Source organism: Lampris incognitus, chromosome 15 (genome assembly GCF_029633865.1).
Source record: "Lampris incognitus isolate fLamInc1 chromosome 15, fLamInc1.hap2, whole genome shotgun sequence".
NCBI lineage: Eukaryota > Metazoa > Chordata > Actinopteri > Lampriformes > Lampridae > Lampris > Lampris incognitus.
Window position 1 is genome coordinate 14384072 of NC_079225.1, and position 27193 is coordinate 14411264.

The 27193-nt window shown below is 45.9% G+C and overlaps 1 protein-coding gene across 1 annotated transcript; it reads right to left on the minus strand.

Annotated features, from left to right (window-relative positions):
- Positions 1–10317: 10317 nt before the first annotated feature.
- On the minus strand, positions 10318–11262 carry tmem121ab (transmembrane protein 121Ab). Its single transcript, XM_056295067.1, has one exon. It carries the CDS (start codon positions 11260–11262, stop codon positions 10318–10320), a length of 945 nt encoding a protein of 314 aa, XP_056151042.1.
- Positions 11263–27193: the final 15931 nt, after the last annotated feature.

The following is a 27193-nucleotide window of genomic DNA, read 5'->3' on the forward strand; positions in this document are numbered from 1 at the left end:
CGTCAGATTACCCCACTCTTCCGAGCCGTCCCGGTCGCTGCTCCGCCCCCTCTGCCGATCCAGGGAGGGCTGCAGACTACCACGTGCCTCCTCCGATACACGTGGAGTCGCCAGCCGCTTCCTTTCACTTGACAGTGAGGAGTTCCACCAGGAGGACATAGCACGTGAGAGGATCACACTATTCCCCCCCAGTTCCTCCTCCCCCCCCGAACAGGCAGACCAGAGGAGGTGCTAGTGCAGCGACCAGGGCACATACCCACATCCGGCTTCCCACCCACAGACACGGCCAATTGTGTCTGTAGGGACGCCCGACCAAACGGGAGGTAACAGGGATTCGAACTGGCGATCCCTGTGTTGGTAGGCAATAGACTGCCATGCCTCCCAGGCGCCCCCATGTTTTTTTTTTTATGACAGCTGCCATGGCCTGTTTTTCTATGCATTCAGACCAGGCTGTGGCTCAATAATTCATCCCTCGTAGCAGCGGTATGTGAAGGTTACACAGTGACTTGTTAGCTGTGAAGATCAAATACGGGGACCTTGGGAAGGAGCGGTGAGTGCTGAGGATTGATATCTCTGGTTTGGTTGCAGCACAGTGTTGGAAGGTCAGGTTTAAGTTGGATGACGGCGACTGGTGAACTTGGCTGTTAAATCAGAGTTGGACGTGGAGCGTCTGGCTTCCCATAGGCTCATGCTGTCCAGCGTTCAGTAGGTCTGTTTGGTTAGTCCAGAGACATCCATCACGACCAGCGTAGGAACATTAGCGTTGGATAGAGTCCAGAACGTGCATTTAACTTTACCTTGATAATGTTGTACTCAGAATGTCTTTAAATGGAGAGAGAGAGAGAGAATAGCTGACTTAGATACTGGGCTTGGGTCTCCAGAGGAGTCTTGGTTTTGATCAAGTGCCACAATTTCAACACAATATTTTAACTTTTGTTAGGTGGCGTATGTCTCATTTATCAATTCTGTTTTTGCAGTTTGAATTTTGCCCTCTCTTGGCTCACGAAGGGGGAAGTAATGTGAATAAAACGCTGGTACTTACTGTGGACCAGGACATATGCCGCCCCATTAAGAGGCCAGAGGAAGCCCCCCAAAATTATCACTGAAAAAAATTTAACCTTCAACGAAATCATGATTTATTTTTTTTTATATCTGGAAAGACACAGGACAGCGGCCCGGAAGCAGGGACATTATTATTATTATTATTTCTTCACAATTCATAAATAGTGTTTTTCTTTCTTGTTATGAATTTTGTTTCTGCTCGTTCTATTTTGGTACCAACCAACATAGACTAGTGTACAATAATATACACTGAACACTCACATAGCTGTACGTTTCACTTCGTATCTTGTGTACTGATAGATACTCGTAATACTCTAGTTGTTGAGGTGGGGAAATCTATGACTACGTTAATTTTCAACTCACTATGACTTATGTCTATAATGTAAATATAATATAATATAATATAATATATATATATATATATATATATATATATATATATATATATATATATATATATATATATATATATATATATATATATCTGTGATGGACTGGCAGCCTGTCCTCTCAGAAATTGAGGCACAGAAGAGGTACCCTTCTGTGCTCATAGGTACATTACAGCAACAGAGGTACAATATTGTACTTTGAAGGATCAGATATGTATCTTTCCATAAGCTGAAAGGTAAGAAAGGTACTTAAAAGACAATGAAGTGTCTTTACATGGGTACATTATTGTACTTCAGAAAGGTACTGCCCCAGCGACAAGCATTTGTACCCACTTAGGTACACACTGGTACTTGTTTTTCTTAGTGTCCAGGGTGCCTCCCCGCCTGCCGCCAATGACTGCTGGAATAGGCTGCAGCATCCCCGCGACCCTGAGAGCAGGATAAGCGGTTTGGATAATGGATGGATGGATGTGTGTGTGTGTGTGTATATATATTCATATAACTTTGTTAAAAGAAACATTCAACAGTAGGGGAAGTGCTCAACAAATGAGTAAAATAGTCCAGTGAGTCAAGTAAATTCTTTATGAGACAGTCTCATGAAGAATTTACTTGACTCACTGGATAATATATATATATATATATATATATATATATATATATATACACTACCGTTCAAAAGTTTGGGATCACCCAAACAATTTTGTGTTTTCCATGAAAAGTCACACTTATTCACCACCATATGTTGTGAAATGAATAGAAAATAGAGTCAAGACATTGACAAGGTTAGAAATAATGATTTGTATTTGAAATAAGATTTTTTTTACATCAAACTTTGCTTTCGTCAAAGAATCCTCCATTTGCAGCAATTACAGCATTGCAGACCTTTGGCATTCTAGCTGTTAATTTGTTGAGGTAATCTGGAGAAATTGCACCCCACGCTTCCAGAAGCAGCTCCCACAAGTTGGATTGGTTGGATGGGCACTTCTTTGAGCAGATTGAGTTTCTGGAGCATCACATTTGTGGGGTCAATTAAACGCTCAAAATGGCCAGAAAAAGAGAACTTTCATCTGAAACTCGACAGTCTATTCTTGTTCTTAGAAATGAAGGCTATTCCATGCGAGAAATTGCTAAGAAATTGAAGATTTCCTACACCGGTGTGTACTACTCCCTTCAGAGGACAGCACAAACAGGCTCTAACCAGAGTAGAAAAAGAAGTGGGAGGCCGCGTTGCACAACTGAGCAAGAAGATAAGTACATTAGAGTCTCTAGTTTGAGAAACAGACGCCTCACAGGTCCCCAACTGGCATCTTCATTAAATAGTACCTGTTAGAGCCTGTTTGTGCTGTCCTCTGAAGGGAGTAGTACACACCGGTGTAGGAAATCTTCAATTTCTTAGCAATTTCTCGCATGGAATAGCCTTCATTTCTAAGAACAAGAATAGACTGTCGAGTTTCAGATGAAAGTTCTCTTTTTCTGGCCATTTTGAGCGTTTAATTGACCCCACAAATGTGATGCTCCAGAAACTCAATCTGCTCAAAGAAGTGCCCATCCAACCAATCCAACTTGTGGGAGCTGCTTCTGGAAGCGTGGGGTGCAATTTCTCCAGATTACCTCAACAAATTAACAGCTAGAATGCCAAAGGTCTGCAATGCTGTAATTGCTGCAAATGGAGGATTCTTTGACGAAAGCAAAGTTTGATGTAAAAAAAATCTTATTTCAAATACAAATCATTATTTCTAACCTTGTCAATATCTTGACTCTATTTTCTATTCATTTCACAACATATGGTGGTGAATAAGTGTGACTTTTCATGGAAAACACGAAATTGTTTGGGTGATCCCAAACTTTTGAACGGTAGTGTATATATATATATATATATATATATATATAATGCCTGCACAGTGGTGCAGTGGTTAGCGCGGTCACCTCACAGCAAGAAGGTCATGGGTTTGAGCCCCGGGGTAGTCCAACCTTGGTGGGGCATCTCAGGTCGTCCTCTGTGTGGAGTATGCATGTTCTCCCCGTGTCTGCGTGGGTTTCCTCCGGGACCTCCGGTTTCCTCCCACAGTCCAAAACCATGTAGGTCAGGTGAATTGGCCGTACTAAATTGTCCCTAGGAATGAATGTGTGTGTGTGTATGTGTGTGTGTGAGCCCTCTGATGGACTAGCAGCCTGTCCAGGGTGTCTCCCCGCCTGCCACCCAATGACTGCTGGAATAGGCTGCGGCATCCTCGCGACCCTGAGAGCAGGATACGTGGTTAAGATAATGGATGGATATAAATGTTGGTAAAATAATGAGCATGAAACCATCCAGACCCACGATGCACCTGATGTGAGTTGCGAGCGCGTCCTACATACTATATATATATATATACACACACACACACACTTAACAATATAGTACTATTCACCAAAGGGAAATCCACACAGACACGGGGAGAACATGCAAACTAAGGATCTGGGACAGCCTGGGGTTCGAACCCAGGGCCTTCTTGCTGTGAGGCAACAGTGCTAACCACTGGGCTATCATGCCGCCTCACGACGTATATCTGACATGATACAGGATAATGATCACTCCCAGTAGTATAATTATTTATCATGTACTTCTAACGAACGTGGACCTGCCAATGACTTGAGACACCAGCTAAATCCAGAACAGACTGGCATTCTGAGTTTATGTTAAGTCTTGTGTAGGAACCGTCACTTAGACACACCAGACCTTTCACTTCCACTACCATCCCATTGTTATCCATTTTGTCTCCTCCCCACAATGCATTATGGGTGTTCACACCAAATTTCTCTCCTTCATGGCCATTGTAAGTCTAGTTAATGGTAACGGTAATTTGCATATGAAACCAACTATTGGTTTCGGTGGTTATGCCACTGGGTTGTTTATAAGGGTGGGGATACCTGCAGTCAGTCGAGACTGTTGAGGTCACTGAGACGAGTGATGAAGCAGTTCTCTGTCAATAAACGTCATGTCCAGATGAACTGATTCACCCTTCTGTGATGCCTTGTCTATCTTACTTTAACCGTTACAGCTGGGGATGGAGAGCCGTTCTGTGTTGATCAAGCCGCCGCTGGACAGGGAAAACACTGCAGTTTTATGACAGCAGCACAGGGAGCCATTTCCATATAGATTACTGTGTGCACTGGATAGTGCAGTTCAGGGGTTGTGTAGCTGGAGAAGTGATTAGTGTGAGAGCATGAAGACCTATATTGACAGGTTTGAGGCTTAGGGCTTTCCAACCAAATGAAAACACATACACACACACGTGTGTGTGTGTGTGGCTAAACCTAAGTTTGGTCAGCATTGAAAGAGATGGGCCACAAACACTGGTTTTGCCACCATTGCCCAATTAGTTCTGAACTGATTTTGTGGAAATCGAACGTTCCGGGAAGTTATCGATTCAAATATCAGGCTGGGAAAAAATGGGTTTCACTGTGTTATTACACAAGGGCAGACTGCAATTAAATCCTTGATGCATTCTGCAAGTGATTTATGAATAAATCTCACACCGAGGGGGTTCTCCGAAAGGTGATCTGTTGGGGGAGCAGCCACAGGTAATTTATTCTATTCCCAAGTCTGGCATTTTCTTTCACCCCCTATAAGCACTTGTTCCGACAAGATATATTAAAGTGGAGACATGGCACTGCAGGCGGAGCGGTGAGCACTGATGCAGCACACACAAAAGGTTTCAATTACAGACCATACAACCCAAAAAGGTTTCCTAAAGTTGGGATTCATCTGCTCCTATTTTCTTGCTTTTTGGGGGATTTCCCCCCCCTTTTTCTCCCCAGTTGTATCTGGCCAGTTACCCCACTCTTCCGAGCCATTCCGGTCACTGCTCCACCCCCTCTGCCAATCCGTGGGAGGGCTGCGGACTACCGCGTGCCCCCTCTGATACACGTGGAATCGCCGGCCGCTTCTTTTCACCTGGCAGTGAGGAGTTTCGCCAGGGGGATGTAGCGCATGGGAGGATCACGCTATCCCCCCTCCGTTCCCCCCGAACAGATGCCCTGACCGACCAGAGGAGGCGCTAGTGCAGCGACCAGGACACATTCCCACATCCGGCTTCCCACCCGCAGACACGGCCAATTGTGTCTGTAGGGACGCCCGACCAAGCCAGAGGTAACACAGGGATTCGAACCGGTGATCCCCGTGTTGGTAGGCAACGGAATAGACCGCTACGCTACCCGGACGCCCCATTCTGCTCCTGTTTTCATCCTGGTCATTGAATGGAAAGATGGGAGCTGGGTTACAGAGCCGGACTGGTGTCATGTCAGTATGCACCAACGTCTGTACTTCTAACAAGACACCTGAGATTTACTTGATACTTACCAGCAAGCACAGCCAATATTATTTCACCCGGATTCAAAGAGGAGAGACTCGTAACTGGCAGAGATAGACTCAAAATGGCTGCCTTCATCCCTCAACGGCCTCGACCCTTTGATGGGCTTCCAGCAAAAGACATTTTGTTTAGTTGGAAGTGAAATGGGGGGGGGGGGTCTCTCTGATCGTCCCGCGTGCGTTTGGTTTCTCACGCTGCAATCATTTCCCCAGACAGTTTTGCAAAATTGCTGCACTGTGTGTTTTGCATATCTTTATAAAAAAACATCGCTGCTCATTAGCGAGCAAGCAAATGGTGATACAAATACAATAATACTGCTTGATAACGTAACTGGCGTCTCCGCGCAATTTACCAGATATTTGCACGTTTGAAAAGGGTGCATAAAAAAGCTCGGCTGAAAAGGGCCTCTTGAAATACAGCGAGCAGCAGAAGCTGTTACTCGCATTTCTTCTTATTGTTCAGATCTGCCTCACAGGTCATTGAGAAACAAACCATCTCTACAGGAGTCGCATCTCTGAATCAAATGTTGCGTTATTTGGAAAATGAGCACTTCGCCAGCAGTGTAACGAGACAGCGCCGCGCCCCGATGCAAGATGGTCGGAGCGGCCCCGGCCTGCACATCGCACCCGGACGTAGTAGGTCTGGGTGTGATGTATAAGTCCAAACCATGTATTTGCTCCACTCGTGCACTACACCAGCAGACTCTAGTCACCAGCACAAATCAACTAGGTAGGGAAAACTAGTCAATGAAATCAGCTGGTTTAGTAACATGGTTGGAGCAAATACACGGTTTGGAGATTTACTTTCTGCACCTGGTTTTTACACCTCTGGCGTCTGGGTAGCGTGGCGGTCTATTCCATTACTTAACAACATAGGGATCGCCAGTTCGAATCCCCATGTTACCTCCTGCCTGGTTGGGCATCCCTACAGACACAATTGGCCGTGTCTGCGGGTGGGAAGCCGGATGTGGGTATGTGTCCTGGTTGCTGCACTAGTGCCTCCTCTGGTTGGTCGGGGGCATCTGTTTGGGGGGGAGGGGGAACTGGGGGGGGGGGTAGCGTGATCCTCCCACGTGCTACGTCCCCCTGGCAAAACTCCTCACTGTCAGGTGAAAAGAAGCGGCCGGCGACACCACATGTATCGAAGGAGCCATGTGGTAAAGGGTCAGCAGCCCTCCCCAGATCGGCAGAGGTCAAGTACCAACCGAGAAGGCTCGGAAAGGTGGGGTGGGAAAAAAGGGGGGGGGGAAATAATAATACTAGCAAGGCCAAGATAGCGATAGAGTAGCCTACTTAACTAAATCTGGTGTTGGAGCACCATAACAGATGAAAACCTCATCGTGACAGCACACCTGCGCATCAACATTATTCATTTCTGAGCATTTTATGATTGATACTAGGCCTTGTAAACACAACACACGAGTGTGTAGGTTGATTATTAGTCACATAAATAATAGATAAGTTCTACTTACATCATAGGCGCACTCTCCGGGCTTTTCGCTGTGTGAAGCTGTCTATTCTACTGCACAGTACACGGTAGTACGCATGACCATAATTACATGCAGGGCACATTTTCCCCACATACCGCATACTGGAGACACCGTGCCGGAGATCTTTGATACGATGGAGGGGAGAAGAAGACGGGTCAGTGTGTGCGGGCCCCAGTGCAGCTGCTTTAGCTGCATATATGCTGGTTTCACCTCTGCACTTCTCAGCTGCGTGCTCGCGAGTTTATAATTGGGCTTGCGGTGGTCCTACCAAGCCGGTCAGGATCAGCGGTGATGAATATGATCATTACTTTGCAGGATTCAATCTGAACGTTCAGAGTTATTGCCTCCATTTAGGTCAAAATGTTCCCCAAGACAAAGGACCAGCCGTCCATCCGTCCATCCACCAATTACCCAAGCTGCTTATCCTGATCGGGGTCATGAGATGCTGGAGCCTATCCCAGCGGTCATTGAGCAGCAGGCGGGGAGACATCCTGGACAGGCCGCCTGGCCATCACAGGGCCCACACACATGCACAACTAAGGACAATTTAGTACGGCCGATTCACCTGGCCTACATGTCATTGGACTGGGAGGAAACCAGAGCACCCGAAGGAAGCCTACCACAGAAACGGGGAGAACATGCAAACTCCACACAGAGGACGACCCGGGACGACCCCCAAGGTTGGACTACCCCGGGGCTCGAACCCAGGACCTTCTTGCTGTGAGGCGACGGCGCTAACCACTGCGCCACCAAAGGGTCTATTTCCCTTTTTTCATAACCAGCCGGCCTCTTGATACTGTGCTGCTGACAGCTGCTGTTAACATGCGAGTGTGTGTGTGTGTGTGTGGGGGGGGGGGGTTATTTTGGGGTACCTCCGTTCTTTTCTGGATGTTGAGGCGTGTAGTTAACCTTTAATATCTCCCACTACGGAAGAGCGACTTCCTCACGGTGCTGGCCTCCCACTCGCTGCACCGTAAATCTGGCATCAGTTAATAAACGTCAGCGTGGAAACATGAGGAGGGTTTTATTGGCTGTGGAGGTTATATTTGATACATGGCGCGATGCCGCCGTGGACGGGAACAAAGAGCGGACGGTTAGGCAATAATGAGAGCTGGGGGAAATGGCAGAGACGTCTGCAAAAGGTTCATGCATTTTTATAACACTTCTAAAGATAAAGTCGTCGCTAGTGCTCATGAAAGCGGGAGCCCGAGGGGTGGGAAATGAAAGCCGGGGCTCAGCCTGTAGCTGCTGGGCCTACACATCTACGTGCTCCTGAGTGCCCTAAAATATAATGTAAGATATAATGGAGACGGATGAACTTCCGTTTGTCTTCAGTTGTAGCACATTCACAAAGAGCACAACCGCTTTCCAAAATAATGATAATAATAATAATAATAATAATAATTTCCATTGTAATCAATGGGGAAAAGCAAGAAAAGAAAAGAAAAGAAAAATGTATGAAAACAAGAAAATACAAATCAAATAAAATATATAATATAAAATATGAAGTATATAATATGAAATATATGATATAAAATATAATATAAAGTATATAATATATATAATATAACATTAAATATAGAATATATAATATGGAATATAAAAAATATATATAATAAAATACTAGAAAAGAAAAGCAAAATATAACGGAGATGGATAAACTTTCATTTGTTTTCAATTGTAGCACACCCACAAAGAGCACAGCAGCTTTCAAAAACAAATAAATAAAATAATAATAATAATAATTTCCATTGTAATCAATGAGAAAAAGCAAGGCTGTTCTCCTTATTTTTAAATTACTCTTTTATTAAAACAGTACTGGCTTCCAACAAGTAAAGAATGTGCATAATAATAGTAATAATAATCATAATAATCATAATGAACAGGATAACACAAGGACGAAAGTAACCCAGTTGTTTGCGTGTTGTTTTAGCTAGCTTTTTTCTAATGTTTGTTTGTTTTTGTCAATTTTTCAGCAAAGTGATCTCCCGATTTTGATTTCTGCATTCTCGGACTTGAGGCTAGCTGGAGAGGAATGTACAGTACAGTAAGTTCTAAAGAAGATTGTCCCCCCCTCCCCTGCACACACACACACACACACACACATCAGGACATAGTTTGTGTTGTTGGCAATTTATGGCACATGTGTTTGATATGCTGCTATTTGAAAAATCCATTTGACATAACCACTGCCTTCTCATACTGAAACACACACACACACACACACACACGCGCACACACTGTAATGCCTGGAGTGGATGGTGTAGTGCTGAGCTGGGGTGCTTTTTTATCTGGCGTTTGGTCGTTAAGTGTCACACTGACAGAGGCAGCAGCTTTTCAGATAGCTCCCTCCTCAGCAGAACCAGACACGTACTGAGATGCGTTCTCTCTGCTACCGTCCTGTTTTCCTCCAAACACAACACCGACAAGACCCTTCCGGCTCACCCTCATCGCTCTTTATCCCTCTCCTCCTCCTCCCCCTCCTCCTCCTCCTCACCTGAAGGTGGTTCATGTCCTTTGGTGCTGGTATTCAAAGGAAATGCCACACGTGCACCGTCGAAAAAGTGACCTTTAAAAAATACAGGGCATTCTGCGGAGGAACCAGCTGTCCATCATACATGACCGAACTCGCACACCCAGCGGCAGCGTACGGAGATTGTCTCTTCATAAAGTTTTCAACATTTAAAACATTTCAAACATTTAAAAACACAATGGCACGATAAAAACATTTTTTTTCCCTTCTTCTTTTAAGTTCCGTTTCCTGCTGTCAGATGCAGGGTTAGGCTTATTCTCTGACATGTGTTGGGGGTGGGGGTGGGGGTGGGGGGCTGACAATCTCTTTGACTGTTTCACAGCAGTTCAGGTGGGCTTGACAAGAGCAGAATACCACACTGTCATGCAGCTGATTTCTCTACTAACCGCCAGGGCTCTCTCAGGGCTTTCTTGGAAGCGGCCCGGAGAGAGGCCGGGGTTCAGGTCGGTAAGTCACCGTGTCCAGTGCAGGTCGAGTCTGGCGGTGTGGCGGTCATGTGTCGATGACGTCCTGCGCGGGCGAGGGTTCGTGGGGCAGGCTTGTGGAGTTGGGCAGGGGCTGTGCGTGGCTGACCGAGTTCTGCTGCAACTCCAGGGCCATGGCATTCTGCGGGTGGGGGAACTCCTTCACCTGCCTGCGGTACTCCAGGAACGTGGAGGCCTTGGTGGCGATGGCCACCACGTTCTTCCCCACAAAGATGGTGGAGACGCGGCTGTCCTGAAACAGCACCATGTTGACGCCACGTATGAGGATGGTGACCACGTTGATGGTGACCAAGCTCAGGACCGGGTACAGCATCATCTTCTGGGGAGAGACGTGTTCTCCCTGCATGCTGATCTCGCTGAGGGACACACAGGGCAAGATGAGCAACAGGATGTAGCAGTAGAAGAACATGAGGCCCTCGGCCCAGATCGGCAAGCCTGTCCGCTGGGGCTCCCACAGGTTGGCCTGGATGTCCAGCAGGTCCAGCAGGTCCAGAGCGACCCAGAACAGGCGACCCCGCATGTCCTCCTTCTTCCGGAACGTTCTGACGTACTCCATACTATCCAGGGCCACCAGCACTAAGTAGAGCCCCGGCACACACACCGACAGCAGTAACGTCAAGGCTTTCCTGGCCACCGTCTCCAGGCTCTTCCTGTCAGCTTTGCAATTCTGGAAGACGAAGTAGAGCTTGATCTCCAGAACAAAGATGTAGAGGAACCAGAGGATCATGGCGTACCCTCGACGGGCCGTGCGAACTTCGGCGCCCACCCACACGGCAACGTAACGCAACACGATGAGGAAACACACGTCCCCCACCAACACTATGATACACACGCCAATCTTCCTAGGGCCCTGGTTCTGCTCCACCAGGTAGGCGTCCATGAAGGCCATACTGGTCATGATGACAATGGTGGTCAGGCACACGTGGCGTTTGTCCGGTGGAGGCAACACCATGGCGAGGGTGCCTGCTGGCTCTCAATCAGTCTACGGCTTTCCAAAAAAAAACAAAAAACAAAAAAACTGAAAAGGAATTGTTCCTAAAGAGAATATACTCCTGTGTCCACTCGAAACCTTTACGGTTGGGGGAATCAGTCTTTTACTGAACACTGACCCTTCTGCTATTTCAACAAACCGGCGCCTTCCTGCCGTTATATCTGATATTATGTTAATTCAAAAAAGAAAAAAAATCTACTGAAACAAGTAAGAAATGGAGTCCGTCGAGGCGGAGGCTATTAGAAGTGGTATGAGTGGAGTCAGAAGGAGAGACTCTGACTTCTTATCTCGCCGAGACCATATGGAAACTGGACCGTCGACACATTACTCAGCGCACTTCCATTGATTTGCCTGTCGCTTTGAGCGGCAATTGCACCGAGGGCTCTACCTACGCCTGACAGGCCATGACCGAAATTATGACAGCAATCCACACACAGTCAAATGGAGGTTAGCGTGGAGGGAGGCCAGGGAACACGTGCTCGGACCGTACGATGCACAGATGTTTGCTTTTTGTCCGGGCCTCTTTGGAGAAGAGCGATCCTGTCCGAGTGTGTGCGGCTCCGTCGCTCGGTGTGTGTGCGAGGAGTCGCGCTGTGGATTCTCCCGTGGTCGGTGCTGCGGTGGGTGTGTATGTCCGGAGGAAAAAAGAGAAGTCTGCAGTGGCCAAAGGCCCCGGCCGCCATAAATCACAAAGACAGCGGGGGTCAACGGCCCGTAAGGCCCTGCGTCCGATGTTGGCTTCCCCGGGGGGAGGCTGTCACACTGGGCAGAAGATCCATCCTCTCCCCCCTTTCTGACCACCTGCCAGCAGCTCCAAAGCCTGGGGGAGAGAGAGAGAGAGAGAGAGAGAGGGGGAGAGAATAGAGAAAGAGACCTGTCAGCACTGCTGGGCTATATAACATTGTTTTCACCGCTAACGACTCTTTTCATATGAGGAGCCAGCTCGTGTAGCCCGCTATCTGTCTCACTGTTAATTAGGAGGGAACATATTGCACAGGTTAAGAGAGTATCAGGCTGTCATTATCTCATTACTGTATTGTGCTAAATTGATATAGCATCACCAGGCATCTGGTTACCGAGTAACACTGTCTGTTTCATAGGTTTTGGACCATAACGCCAATTATATTTTGGCATTTGCACGATGGAGTGGTTATCCTTAATTTCTTCACATTTGGCGGATAATCTGGTGGTCACAGTGGTTCGTTTGACACCGCCAAATCCCGGCTTTCCATTTGAAACCAATGTGATGCTGAACATGCGGGAGTTCTGGTGCAGGTCACAGTTTTTGATGGTTGCAGATTTTGGTGCAATGCTGGCAAGATAATCGAACGGTAGCACACGCAATTTGTTTAACGAAGACCGATCAACCTATTAAGCCATATCAAAATGTAATTAAACCTAATAAAACATTGGAAAGCATTTCACTTTGTATCCTAGTTCTTATCGCTTGCTCTTCCGCATTAGGCATACAAGTTCCGTCTTCTTCCTTTACTTTTGTGGCAAACTCGACGTATTTCCTTTGCGTGCCACATTACATTTAAACACTTGATGGGAATGGTGGATCTGCCAGCACTGTAGGAAAAATAGCATATTACAGAAGACTTTAAATGGCTGTTGCTATGAAAATGCCAGCGGGGGGAAAAGTATGAAATATGGCCTTTTTAATATAATGAAATTATGGATTATATCTTTAATAAAATATTTATAACTAGAAAACATTTTTTTTTTAGAGTTGCTATGATGTTTGTTTGGTTTTTTTTTTGGAGTTTTGTTGACTTTGCCTGTCCCGGTGGACAAAAGTGGCAGCGGTCTTGTCTGATGGAAGAACGACTGACTCCATTTCACATAAGCATTACCTGTTGTCACAAATATGTCTATTCATTATCTGGTAGTTTGTGCGTTCGTTTCGAAGAGAGAAGTGACAGATGTAGTCCAGCATCCCCGCGACCCTGACAGCAGGATAAGTGATTTGGATAATGGATGGATGAAAAACAGGATTTTGCAAGATATATCAAGTTACGTCCACAATGATGAGGATGAGGATACTCAGTTTTGAGGACGTAACGATTTGTACAACTTGAAACTTTTCACCCGTTTGCTGGTTGGTGCAGGTGAAAGTTTCTCGACAATTCTGTGCATGCCGTTGACATTTATCCATGGTAAATCTTGCAGGCATCTCGAAAAATATGCCATTGCACACGCCAACAAACAGGAAACTGGTATGACCGCTGCAGTAGAAACCGGAAGTCAGTGGACCACAGTTACGGACCCAAGATGGCGCCACGGATAGCAGCCTCGGTTTGCTGGTGCGCATTGTTTTGTATTGTTTTGTTTGCAAACTCAGTGTTTTTGTACAGTAACCGGAGCTCTTTTACCAGAGAAGAGCTTATGACCACAAGGGAAGCAACTTCTGCTGATTTATTTCCCAAATTTCTCTTCCCATCTGCGGAATTACTGGACATTTTGGTCAAAGGTGCACTCACCTTTGTTCACGCAGTTAAACGCCGGAGGACAGGGAAACGTGCCGGCGTGCTTGTGTGTCTCCGCAGACGTGGAGTACACACTCTGTTTCCGGGAATATTTCTCTCTAACGTGCACTCACTGTGCAACTTCTTCTACTGGTGGGGAAGAATAGGGACTTTTCTTCATCATGCACTTTGTGCTTCATGAAAACTTGGCTGTGTGGATCAATACCGGACTCTGCGCTGCAGATGGCAGGCTTCCAGTTGTTCAGAGTGGATCACGACACTGAGCTCTCCAGCAAGTCAAGTAAATTTTATTTGTATAGCCCAATATCCCAAAAGGCGGAGGTATTTGTTTTCATATTAACAGCATCCCCACGACCCTGAGAGCAGGATAAGTGGCTTGGCTAATGGATGGATGGATGGACAGTAGCTGTTGTAAAGATGTCTTAGTGATTCTGCAGCACTGTTCTCCTGTTCTGGAAACTTTTTTCATCAACTGTAAATCCTTCTCCTCCCTCCATGAGTTTGCGTCATTCATTCTGGCCGGTGTTTACATTCCACCGCAAGCCGACGTGCGGGAGGTACAGTGCATGCTTGCCAACCAGATACTGTACGTAGAGCGAACAAACCTGGACTCTTTTGTTATTGTCCTTGGCGACTTTAACAAAGGGAATCTCAGCCATGAACTACCTAAATAATGTCAGCTGATTAAATGCCTGACCAGGGAGAACACTTAGATCACTGTTACACTACAATCAACAGTGTCTATCACGTGGTCCCCCGCGCTGCACTGGAACAGTTTGATCATGTCATGGTTCACCTGATTCCTGCATACAGGCAGAAATTAAAACCTTCTAAACTTTTTTGTGAGGACATCTAAGAGGTGGATCAGTGAAGCTATGGAGGATCTTTGCATGTACTTGGGCTGTACTGACTGGAATGTTTTTAAGACTGCCACCAACAGTCTGGATGAGTACACTGAGGCTGTGACATCTTACATCGGCTTCTGTGAGAACAGCTGTGTACCATACCGCACCAGGTTTAGTTACAACAATGACAAATCCTGGTTTACAGCTCAACTCAGACAGCTAAGGTTGGAAAAGGAGGAAACACTTAGGCGTGGGGATAAGGTCCGGTTTAAAGAGTCTAAATACAGGTTTAGCAAAGCAGTGAGTGGTACTGAACGACTGTGCTCTGAGAAACTTCAACAACAGTTCTCAGAAAACAATTTGGCCTCTGTCTGGAAGGGCCTCAGAGACAGATAACCAACTACAAACCGAAAGCCCCCCACTACACTGATGACTTGCGCCTGGCCAATGATCTGAATGAGTACTGTTGTTGATTTGAAAGACAATGGGACTGTCCTGACACCATCCCCCATGACTCCATCCACCAGATTCAGACCAGCAGCTCCCCCTCCCCCACCTCAGCAGGAGTGCAGGCCTCTCCACTACTGCCCACCTTGGAGGCCCCCCTCCCCTACCCCAATAAAAACTCTCTCCATCCTGGAGTGAGGCATCAACGGTTGTTCACAGAGACAGAACACCGGCAAACTCTGTCTCTCTCTCTCCACCCTGAAGGACTGTGCCGATCAGCTGTCTCCAGTGTTCACTGACAGTTTTTAACACCTCCTTGGAGACATGCCACGTACCAGCCTGCTTGAAGACCTCCACCATCATCCCCATCCCCCAAAACCAAGGCCCACAGGGCTCACTGACTACAGACCTGTTGCCCTGACCTCTGTGGTAATCAAGTCTTTTGAGCGCCTTGTGTTCTCCCACCTTAAAACCATCACCAACCCACTCCTGGATCCCCTGCAGTTCGCCTACAGAGCCAACAGGTCTGTGGATGATGCAGTAAACATGTCACTCCACTTCATCCTCCAGCACCTGGACTCTGCAGGAACCTATACCAGGATCCTGTTTGTGGATTTCAGCTCCACCTTCAACACCATCATCCTGTATCTGCTGCAGGACAAACTCTCCCAGCTGCACGTGCCTGACTTCACCTGCAGGTGGCTCACTGAATACCTATCTGGCAGGAAGCAGCCCGTGAAGCTGGGGAAACACATCTCTGACTCCCAGCCCATCAGCAATAGTTCCCCTCAAGGCTTTCCTTTCGCCTCTACTCTTCTCCATGTATCCAACCAGCTGCACCTCCAGTCACCAGTCAGTCAAGCTCCCTGCTGATAACACCACCCTCATTGGACTCATCTCTGGTGGGGATGAGTCCAGCTACAGGTGGGAGATTGACCATCTGGTGTCCTGGTATGACCAAAACAACTTGGCACTCAAGGCTCTGTAGACAGTGGAGATGGTTGTGGACTTCAGAAAGAACCCAGCCCCACCCGCCTCCATCACCCTGTGCGGCTTCTCATTCAATACTTTGAAATTCTTACACTTCCTGGGCACCAATCATCACCCAGGACCTCAAGTGGGAGCTGAACAATTGCTCCCTCATCAAGAAGGTACAGCAGAGGTTGTCCTTCCTTTGGCAGCTGAAGAAGTTTAGCCTGCTAAAGTCAATGATGGTGCACTTTTACACTGCCATTATTGAGTCCAACCTCACCTCTTCCATCATTATCTGGTACGCTGGTGCCACTGTCAAGCACAAGGGCAGACTACAGTGTATCATTTGCTCTGCTGAGAGGGTGATTGGCTGCAACATGCTGTCCCTCCAGGACCTGCATGCCCCAGGAACACTGAGGCGAGCAGGAAAGCTCATGGTCGACCCTTCTTACCCACGCCATGATCTCTGGAAAACACTGCCCTCTGGCAATAGGCTAAGGTCTATAAAAACCAGAACCTTGCGCCACAAGAACAGCTTCTTCCACACAGCAGTAGGCCTTTCCAACATGCCCTCAGATACCCACAGATACTGACACTGCCCCCTACCCACCACCCCCTTTGACCCTCTCGCCACACCACAACATGACATATACCTACACACATGCACACACACTCACATGCACAAACACAGTGCAATATATCTAGCTGCCCTACTTTACCTTCTGTATATGAACACTTTGTATAAAGCCCGCACTACCCTGTAAATAACTTATTCTACAAGAACTTCTCCTTCTGTAATTAACTTCATATTCAAAATATTCATTTAACATTTTGTAAATAGAGCACTTGCCATATTCCCAGTGTTTCCCCATTATTCCCACCTTATTGTACCTGTTTTTTATTTAATTTCATCTTGTATATATCTTTTATTATATTGTATTATTCTTTTAGCTTTTACCTTACTATTTTACCCTCTTGCACCAAGATACCAAGTCAAATCCCTTGTATGTTCTTGAACTACATGGTAATAAATATGATTCTGAGTCTGATTATGGTTATGTAGCCATCCCGTGCGCCATAAATTGTCACGTCAGATTTCATAGGAAATCCAGCCTGGAGACAAGCATTTGGAATCATTATATAGCAATATCTTATCTTCCTGCTGAGGATTTCATTTGCGAATGTCAGTCATAATGATCATAGCAGCTCACAGAGCAGCTAACCACTTTGCCATTTGGTCTATGACCTCTGCAGTACAGGCTACCACTTCGTGTTCATCTTCAAACTGAAACAGGGACGCCATTACCAAGTTCCACGCATCACCTCTGGAAGAATAATGGTTTTAAAAGAAAGAGCCTCGGAGTTTGTGGACTTTGATATTTCGCAAAGACCGCCGTGTCCAATTACAGTATGACCTGTGTTTCCTTGAATAGTGTTTCAAGGTGTTTCGGGTTTGACCTGCTTAGTATTCCAGCGGCTGTGCGCAGTGAACCATGTGACAGGATGGGCCGGAGACAGGGCCCTCATCAGCAGTCCACTCCGCCATTTATAGCAAGCCCTTGATAAAAAAAACACGATGGAAGTCACACTGCAGGTGGGAGCCCACCTTGTGCACAAGCATTATCCATAAATAACCATCACATACAAGCATTAGCAAAGGGGGGGGGGGCAAGGCACATTAATTGAACAACAACGTCTTCTTCAGCCATGTTTGGCAGTGCTTCAGCGAGCGTGCGCTGTCATGGTCAACCAAAACAAGCATTTATCTGCCTTCCTGCTCCCCCCCCCCCTATTCTGCTCTGTCTGCCTGCACCATCACCGGGATCCGTCGGGCAGAACACAAATAAATCATATTAGTGTTTCTGTCAACCCAGTTACATCGACAAATCAAGATATGAATGCATCATTCAGAGCATGCTGGCAGCCCTCCAGACCAGAGTTGTTTGCTAAGACAGAACCACCCGTCAAACTTGCATGTGCCTGTTTAGCCCTCCCCAAATAATTTAGTCAGAAAACAAATAATGCATTCGGGGAAATGAGCAAGATGGTCAGATAGGAACTTACAATAATCAATTTAAGATCCAGCTCTGAGGGGAAAAAAAACCTTGTTTTGTTTTTTTTCTTCAAAGGGTTAGTTAAGTAAGCACTCGTTACTCACATGTAGAAAAAGGGGTGTAGATGGAAAGGACAATGACGGTGGTGTCCGTGCATAAAGGACAGAAAGGGACAAGAAATTAATACTTAAAAAAAAGAAGAAAGAAACAAACTAGATTAGATTGCACTTCACTGATCTCCTCAGCGGATGTTTGGTATCCATTTCAAAAAATAAGCAAAATTTGAATTGAATTATTGCACTAATTAATTATCGTGAGTCCACACTGTCAGAGTCAAGTCCGACTCGTGTGCTGTGAAGTCTGAGATGGGGACTGAGCCCATACTGGAGTACTGCAACCCTAGTGATGCGTTTTGTTTTTGTTGACCTTACCACGAGGGCAGTCACGTTTTTGCAGCTCAAAAGTGTGAAAAAAGGCTCAGAAAATAAAGCAAAGTGCGTGTTGTATGATCGTAATTGTAACTGGATTGTGAACTTTTACCGTGACACTGATCTAATTCTACTCATAGGAAGCCTTCCTCTCATAAGGAGAAGAACTGAGTAATATATTCACAAAACTGGCAATTAAGTAGCCGGATAACACTGACAATGTACACTTCTAAGACAGACACGGCCCAGAATTCGAATTCTAGACTTTGAATCAAGACTGTTGGCATGGTGGGGGGGGGGGGGGGGGGCGTCCGGGTAGCGTAGCGGTCTATTCCGTTGCCTAGGGCAGTGGTTCTCAACCTTTTTGGGGTCCTGGACCCCCTGCGTATTTGTGATCTACCCTGAGGACCCCTCCACCTGATCTTGGGGGAGGGGGGGTTGCAATTTGATAGAAACAGTAGAAACTGCATTTTAAATTGCATTATAGCATTTATTCACTCTTTGGGGCAAAAATAAGAGCTTTCAGTTGTAACTTAGATATAGTTAACAAAACAGAATTCTTATGCAGTAACTTTCAGATATAGTTAACAAAACAGAATATGTATTCAGTAACTTTCAGATATATGTAACAAAACAGAATATGTATTCAGTAACTTTCAGATATATGTAACAAAACAGAATATGTATTCAGTAACTTTCAGATATATGTAACAAAACAGAATATGTATTCAGTAACTTTCAGATATATGTAACAACACAGAATTTTGATGCAGTAACTTTTAACAATGCGAACGGGAGCGAGATCTCTTATTAAAATACAATAAATTACACTCGTGAAACAGATGTAATTAGAGAAAAAAGTCCTGTTACCCTTTATAGTTTAGGTAGATAAAGGTCTCAGTCACATTTGAGTAAAATAATCCTATTTCTATAAATGTCATAGGATCTTTTTTTTAAAAGATATTTTATTTTCACGGACCCCTTGCAATTACACCACGGACCACTAGGGGTCCGCGGACCCCCGGTTGAGAAACACTGGCCTAGGGGATCGCCGGTTCGAATCCCCGTGTTACCTCCGGCTTGGTCGGGCGTCCCTACAGACACAAGTGGCCGTGTCTAGGGGCGGTAAGACGGATATGGGTACGTGTCCTGGTCGCCGCACTAGCGCCTCCTCTGGTCGGTCGGGGCGCCTGTTCGGGAGGAGGAGCGGGGAGGAATAGCGTGATCCTCCCACGTGCTACGCCCCCCTGGTGAAACTCCTCACTGTCAGGTGAAAAGAAGCGCCAGGCGACTTTACATGTATAGGAGGAGGCATGTGGTAGCAGCGACCCGGACGGCTGGGAGGAGTGGGGTAATTGGCCGGATACAACTGGGGAGAAAAAAAGCGGCGGGGCGGGGTATTGTTGGCGTGTACTTCATTAAAACAAAGACACTTTCTTCTAATTCGAGAAAGGTTATGACAATGAAATATGACAGCAGTTTTCTCTTCCACAAGATCTAAAATATCCGAATAGTCTCTTCGGAGACTGTCGTATTAGAGGCTATACGACCTATGTGGTCGTATGGGCTGGACGCAGTGTTTCTCAACCGGGGGTCCGCGGACCCCTAGTGGTCCGTGGTGTAATTGCAAGGGGTCCGTGAAAATAAAATATCTTTAAAAAAAAAGATCCTATGACATTTATAGAAATAGGATTATTTTACTCAAATGTGACTGAGACCTTTATCTACCTAAACTATAAAGGGTAACAGGACTTTTTTCTCTAATTACATCTGTTTCACAAGTGTAATTTATTGTTTTTTAATAAGAGATCTCGCTCCCGTTTGCATTGTTAAAACTTACTGCATAAGAATTCTGTTTTGTTAACTATATCTAAGTTACAACTGAAAGCTCTTATTTTTGCCCCAAAGAGTGAATAAATGCTATAATGCAATTTAAAATGCAGTCTCTACTGTTTCTACAAATTGCAACCCCCCTCCCCCAAGATCAGGTGGAGGGGTCCTCAGGGTAGATCAAAAATACGCAGGGGGTCCCGGACCCCAAAAAAGTTGAGAACCACTGGGCTGGAGGACTTGTTGTTTCATGGCCGCTGTGCTCGTATATCTTTCTTTCAGCGGAGAGACAAGTTACACTAAACACGTTTAAAGACAACGTGCGGGACTTTTAAATATGAATGAACGACATTCAAGTCTTTGCTAAACGAGTTCGTGCAATGATGAATAAGCCCATCACCACCAGGCGAATCTCTCTGTATTTTAACTCTGGTGTCTGGTAGTGATGTGCGAGTCATGAACGAATCGTTCGAAACGAATGACTTTGTACTGACTCGGGAGTGACAACTCCTCGTCTCCATTAAATCGTTCGCTGACTCCCCCCTCCCGGTCCCGCTAGCTAGTGCCAACTACGAAGACGAGGCGAGTCGTCTCCATCACTGTAGAGCCCGCTTTGACCATCTTGGCATTAGGGCCCGGTGCTGAGTCGTTACGCCCCTGGTCGCCTCTATTGCGCAACCCGTATATTAACTGTACTTGTGGAAATGTGTCAAGTTGATTACTGTATTAACCGAGCCCTGCGAGAAAAGCAGCCACTTCGGCGCTTGTTTCAGCTAAGCACTCGCTCTCCCAGCCCGGAGCTGAAGGCCTGGCTCGGGCTGCATGAATCACTCACTCGCCCACAAGGTCCATGCCACCGCCAGTAACCGTCCATGAATCTTAATTTGCCCCTTTTAGCAGTTCACCACTACTCGATTCTGACTGTTCAGTGATGAAATTCAACGGTGTAATTTCTGAGTAGCAGACTTGCTGTGGATGCCGTCCTGCGATAGGACTGACTGCTGTTCAGTAATTTTAACAATTATTTCAGTTATTTTATGTTTGCCAACATTTTGTATAAGAGCTATTTTCTTTACCTCAGCGTTGGTTCAAGGCAGTGTTTCTCAACCGGGGGTCCGCGGACCCCTAGTGGTCCGTGGTGTAATTGCAAGGGGTCCGTGAAAATGAAATATCTTTTTAAAAAAAAGATCCTATGACATTTATAGAAATAGGATTATTTTACTCAAATGTGACTGAGACCTTTATCTACCTAAACTATAAAGGGTAACAGGACTTGTTTCTCTAATTACATCTGTTTCACAAGTGTAATTTATTGTATTTTAATAAGAGATCTCGCTCCGTTTGCATTGTTAAAAGTTACTCCATAAAAATTCTGTTGTTACATATATCTGAAAGTTACTGAATACATATTCTGTTTTGTTACATATATCTGAAAGTTACTGCATAAGAATTCTGTTTTGTTAACTATATCTAAGTTACAACTGAACGCTCTTATTTTTACCCCAAAGAGTGAATAAATGCTATAATGCAATTTAAAATGCAGTTTCTACTGTTTCTATCAAATTGCAACCCCCTCCCCCAAGATCAGGTGGAGGGGTCCTCAAGGTAGATCAAAAATACGCAGGGGGTCCAGGACCCCAAAAAGGTTGAGAACCACTGATTTGAGGTGTTTAATGCTGCACAGTATACTTCACGTTCGTCTCCCAAAGATAATTAAAGGCTTGCAGCGACTGCCTTTGCTTGGAAGATGAGCTACAACTCTTGCGTGGGCTGCACTCCTTGCAGTTGAGCATTTTTCAGGCACACAATCGTGAGAAACGGAGCGGTTGTAAAACGGTGGATAACATTTTTTTTTTGAGCGTCACAATCCCCCGCGAAATGACCCGCTTCTTTATCAGAATTTGGTCCATTTGGTCCGATAACATTTGGAAAGCCTAGAAGAGCCCTAACAATTAAATTATTTTATCCCATTCAATTTAGCGGAGGAGGGCTTAACCGGAAGTTAGCCGGCTCGGCTGGCGCCGGTGGGAGACTCTGGTGCGCATGCTCTATAGGCGCTGGAGCCGGTGGGTGATTCTCCAGGCTCTGTCTGGGGGGACTGACTGACTTGGTGACTCGAGTGACTCGAAAACCAGACTCTCTTTAGTGAGTAACTCATACAAACTCGAGTAAGTAAAAAGAGTCAAACCTCCCATCACTAGTGTCTGGGGCGACATTCCCGCGCTGCACCCCCCCCTCCGCTGGCGCACCGGAGGTGATGCGTTGTGATTCCTTTTACGTCAACCAGCAATGATGTCTTGACAGAGTTGAACTTCCGTGTTACAAAAGCGCTCGCATCCCTCTAATTGACTGGCCTTCAGGGCTTTCTGCCAGAAAGCTTCCAGGATTGGAAGCTATATGGCGGAAAAACCTGAGAAGCGTCGAAGAAAAGTTTCTGATACGCCAGAGAAAAAGGAAACTCGGCGTTCAGAGGAAGGATTAAAGTGAAAACAGACAGCGATTGACGGTGAGGACGAACACGGATAACCATTGGTGTAGTTTTTCCTCGTTGGAGAGCACGGAAAGAAGAGGAGTAATCACTCTCACTGCCAGAAGGGGGAGACAAAACGTTCACTCTGCGGGTTTAGCTAAAGGCTTCATTCTAGAGGCTGGCATTTTTTCAGGACTCTTGCGGGATTCCCGCGGGATGGGAGTCAGTTTCTCTACTCATCACGTGATTTGGACGGGACAGGAAATAAGTCAACGGGAGTGGGCGGGACAAGGAATCGTAATAACAATAGGTGAATTTTTAGGTAACACTTTAGTATGGGGAACGTAGTCACCATTAATTAGGTGCTTATTAGCATGCAAATTAGCAACATATTGGCTCTTAATTGGTCATTATTACGTACTCATTAATGCCTTATTCTGCATGGCCTTATTATACAACCAGTAAGCCATTAACTATGAGTTTTCCCTCTATAACCTCAGAATTATTGCTTATTAGTAGTACCATCTCAATATGCTTTGCTTAGTATGGACTTTATAAGGTGGTAGTACCACAAGAAGAGTTATTCTCCCTTACTAACACTTAATGAATATGGTCTGTTCCTACATAACAAAACACAACACTACAAGTGTTCATAGTGTTAAATTACTGTAAATTAAGTTTTTGTGACTTAGAATATGTTCCCCATACTAAAGTGACATCTTCATCATTACTAATTCACTAGTAATAAAGTTTTTTTATGTTCCCCATACTAAAGTGTTACCAATTTTTATATATAAACATACAGTTGTAATTTTTTATTTTAGTGCTAATTCGAATAAGCTCTTTCTTTATTTTGAAGATAATGATAGATTTTCTGTTGTCTCTTTTTACTCTCCTCTGTCTGCTGCGGTGGCTGGTTGGTTGCAGCCAGCCACCTGACCAGTGCGTGACGTGTGTGGACAGATGGTGCGTGGTGCAGCCACCATTCAAATGCCAACGATGGAGACGGAGTCAGATTGGGGAAGACAGTGTTGCAACGCAGAGTAGAGGACAATGATCCGTGTGTTACACTGACGGAGCTTTCGGGCAAGCCTGAAGTTTTAAACAAGTCCCTAAGACTCGAGAGTGATGGCGTTAAAACTCTGTTCGCTGCTTGTAAGTTATACACCACCGATTCGGGGATGAGTGGTCTTCAGAGACACACTTGTAAAGCAGGTGTTGGCTAAATGCAGCCGAATATCACTTTTTTTTTGTTGTTGGGTGAAACGTAGGGTGCCAGTGATGGCCAATAGTGGCTGACATTTTTTTTTTGGGAATCCTGTGGGTCATGGGATTCCCATGGGATTCTCATGGGATTCCCATGGGATTCCTCGCGGGATGGGAGTCGGTTTCACTACTCTTCACTTGACGGGGACAGGGCAGGATTTATCTATTTATTTATCTACTCTCGTGGGATTGGGACGAGACAGGAACATTTCTGTGGGAGTGGGGTGGGACAGGAGTGAAATTCCAGCCCCGTGTCGCCCTGCCTCGTAGCCCCGTCTTTGGAAAAGCCACTCCGGGACGAGCGTGCCATCAGTCTCATCTCTGTCTGGCAAGGATTTGAATGTTTAAAACCCATTATGTAGAACAGCGCTTGAGTAAGAGATTAAATTCATAAGATGCTGATTAATTGACTGATTAGCTGACGCTGCGGATCATTAACACGCTATAAGGACGAGCGCTCCCACATATACGTCGCTTCACATTTAAATACTGCTAATTATCCGCAGAAAGAGCAACAGATTGTTTCCGTAATGAACGGGATTTGACTGCCGCCGCCGTGCTAATAGAGGAGCGCGCTAATGTGGACGGCTCGGAGCTCTCGGGACTGCTAAACTCGTCTTTGAAACATGGATCCTGGGACGTCAACGGGGACGGCGTGGCTCGTGATGGGCACCCTGCGTGATGGAGTGGAGGCCCGTGATCTTGGGCAGCGATGGGTATTTCTTAATCCTCTCTCGTCACATCGCGTAGCCCAGTGTTTCTCAACCGGGGGTCCGCGGACCCCTAGTGGTCCGTGGTGTCATTGCAAGGGGTCCGTGAAAATAAAATATCTTTAAAAAAAAAGATCCTATGACATTTATAGAAATAGGATTATTTTACTCAAATGTGACTGAGACCTTTATCTACCTAAACTATAAAGGGTAACAGGACTTTTTTCTCTAATTACATCTGTTTCACAAGCGTAATTTATTGTATTTTAATAAGAGATCTCGCTCCCGTTTGCATTGTTAAAAGTTACTGCATGAAAATTCTGTTGTTACATATATCTGAAAGTTACTGCGTAAGAATTCTGTGTTGTTACATATATCTGAAAGTTACTGAATACATATTCTGTTTTGTTACATATATCTGAAAGTTACTGCGTAAGAATTCTGTTTTGTTAACTATATCTAAGTTACAATTGAAAGCTCTTATTTTTGCCCCAAAGAGTGAATAAATGCTATAATGCAATTTAAAATGCAGTTTCTACTGTTTCTATCAAATTGCAACCCCCCTCCCCCAAGATCAGGTGGAGGGGTCCTCAGGGTAGATCAAAAATACGCAGGGGGTCCAGGACCCCAAAAAGGTTGAGAACCACTGGCGTAGCCGGTCTGTAGGGTGACGGGGGGTGCACCGCTCAGGTGTGCACAGCACTTGTATTAAACATTTACACCATACAGTTCAGCGCCGCAGATTAACTGGTTGGCATCGCAGAATTAGAACAAAGGGGGGGGGGGGATGTGCCGCTCGATAAGCGACGTGACAGCTGTGGAGACATGGTTTCTGCCTCTCTGTCTTGGTTTTCATAACTTTAGAAAACAGGTGCATACTCCTTGAGCATTGTGTAAGGGTCTGTTTCCTTTATATTCCCCACTTTAACTGTGATCGCTACGGTAGCGAGACTAGATGCTATGGGAAGAGGTTTCATGTCGCATGTGGTTAGGCGGGAATGCGTTGCACAGTCAACTGAAGACTCGTCATTGGTGGATTCAAATGTCAATCACAGAGGCACCAGTAATGGCATGTTTGGGCAACCACCTCCAACCTCCAACTGCGCAGGCTCCAAAAAGGTCACTTAATTAATGGTCGAACCTGAAATTCACAATAGATTGGAGATCAAAAGATAACTTTTATTAGAAGGATAACCCCCCCCCCATTTCCTTTATTTCATTTCTTTCTGTTTGAATATCGTTTAAAAGTAATTGCACTGACTTGATCGGGACACGAATCGACTAAGCGCCACTTAAAGAGCAAGAAGTAAGATCTCTTTTTAACCCGAGGACACCTCGTCCCATAGAAAACCCTTAACTCAGAAGACATGTGGGTGGTCTGCTGAGCAGCGAGCTGGATGCAGGATTACTGGCCCGCTTTCTGAAACGTGGCGCTCATATTACATCTTATGTTGTCTCTTGTTCAGGGTATTCTTTTTTTTATTATTTATATTTTTTGGGATTTCCCCCCTTTTGTCGCCAATTGTGCCTGGCCCTCTTCCGAGCCGTCCCGGTCGCTACGCCACCCCCTCTTCCCAATCCGGGGAGGGCTGCAGACTACCACATGTGGAGTAGCCAGCCTCTTCTTTTCACCTGACAGTGAGGAGTTTCGCCAGGGGGACGTAGTGCGTGAGAGGATCACACTACCCCCCCACTCCCCCCCCGAACAGGTGCCCCGACCGACCAGAGGAGGCGCTAGTGCAGCGACCAGGAACACATACCCACCATCCGGCTTCCCACCCACAGATACGGCCAATTTTGTCTATGAGGGACGCCCGACCAAGCCGGCGGTAACACGGGGATTCGAACCGGCGATCCCCATGTTGGTAGACCGCCACACTACTCGGACGCCTGGTTTTACTTCTTTTAATAGCACAGCCTTCCTTGTCCACTGGCAGCTCTGGAGCCCCCCCCCCCCCCCCCCAGAGATCACATGGAGCACACGTGTTCGGACCTCAGCACGCGGCTGCTGATGCTGCACGAGTCAGGTGTGGGCCGGTGAGGGAGCTGGGAGGAAACTAGAGAGCGCCGCTTCTATCTTTTACCAAGAAGAAACGAGAAAATCCAAATTCAAGTGGGGGAAGAAACAAAATAAAGGAAAACGGAAAAACAACATGAAAGCTTACAGGGTGCTTTAAACAGGCGGCAGGGGGGGGGGGAGTAAGCCAGGTGTGTTGCCTCGGTAGATACCCCCCCCCCCAAAAAAAACCCCAACTTTCATTTTCGTTCTTTGCTTTATTTAATTACCTGCGTTGCTGCAAGACACATGCTTAAATCTTTTCTGACACGGGCGGAGGATAGCGGAGCCGTTGGAGCTCCTGCGGAGCTCTTAATTTCGTAAG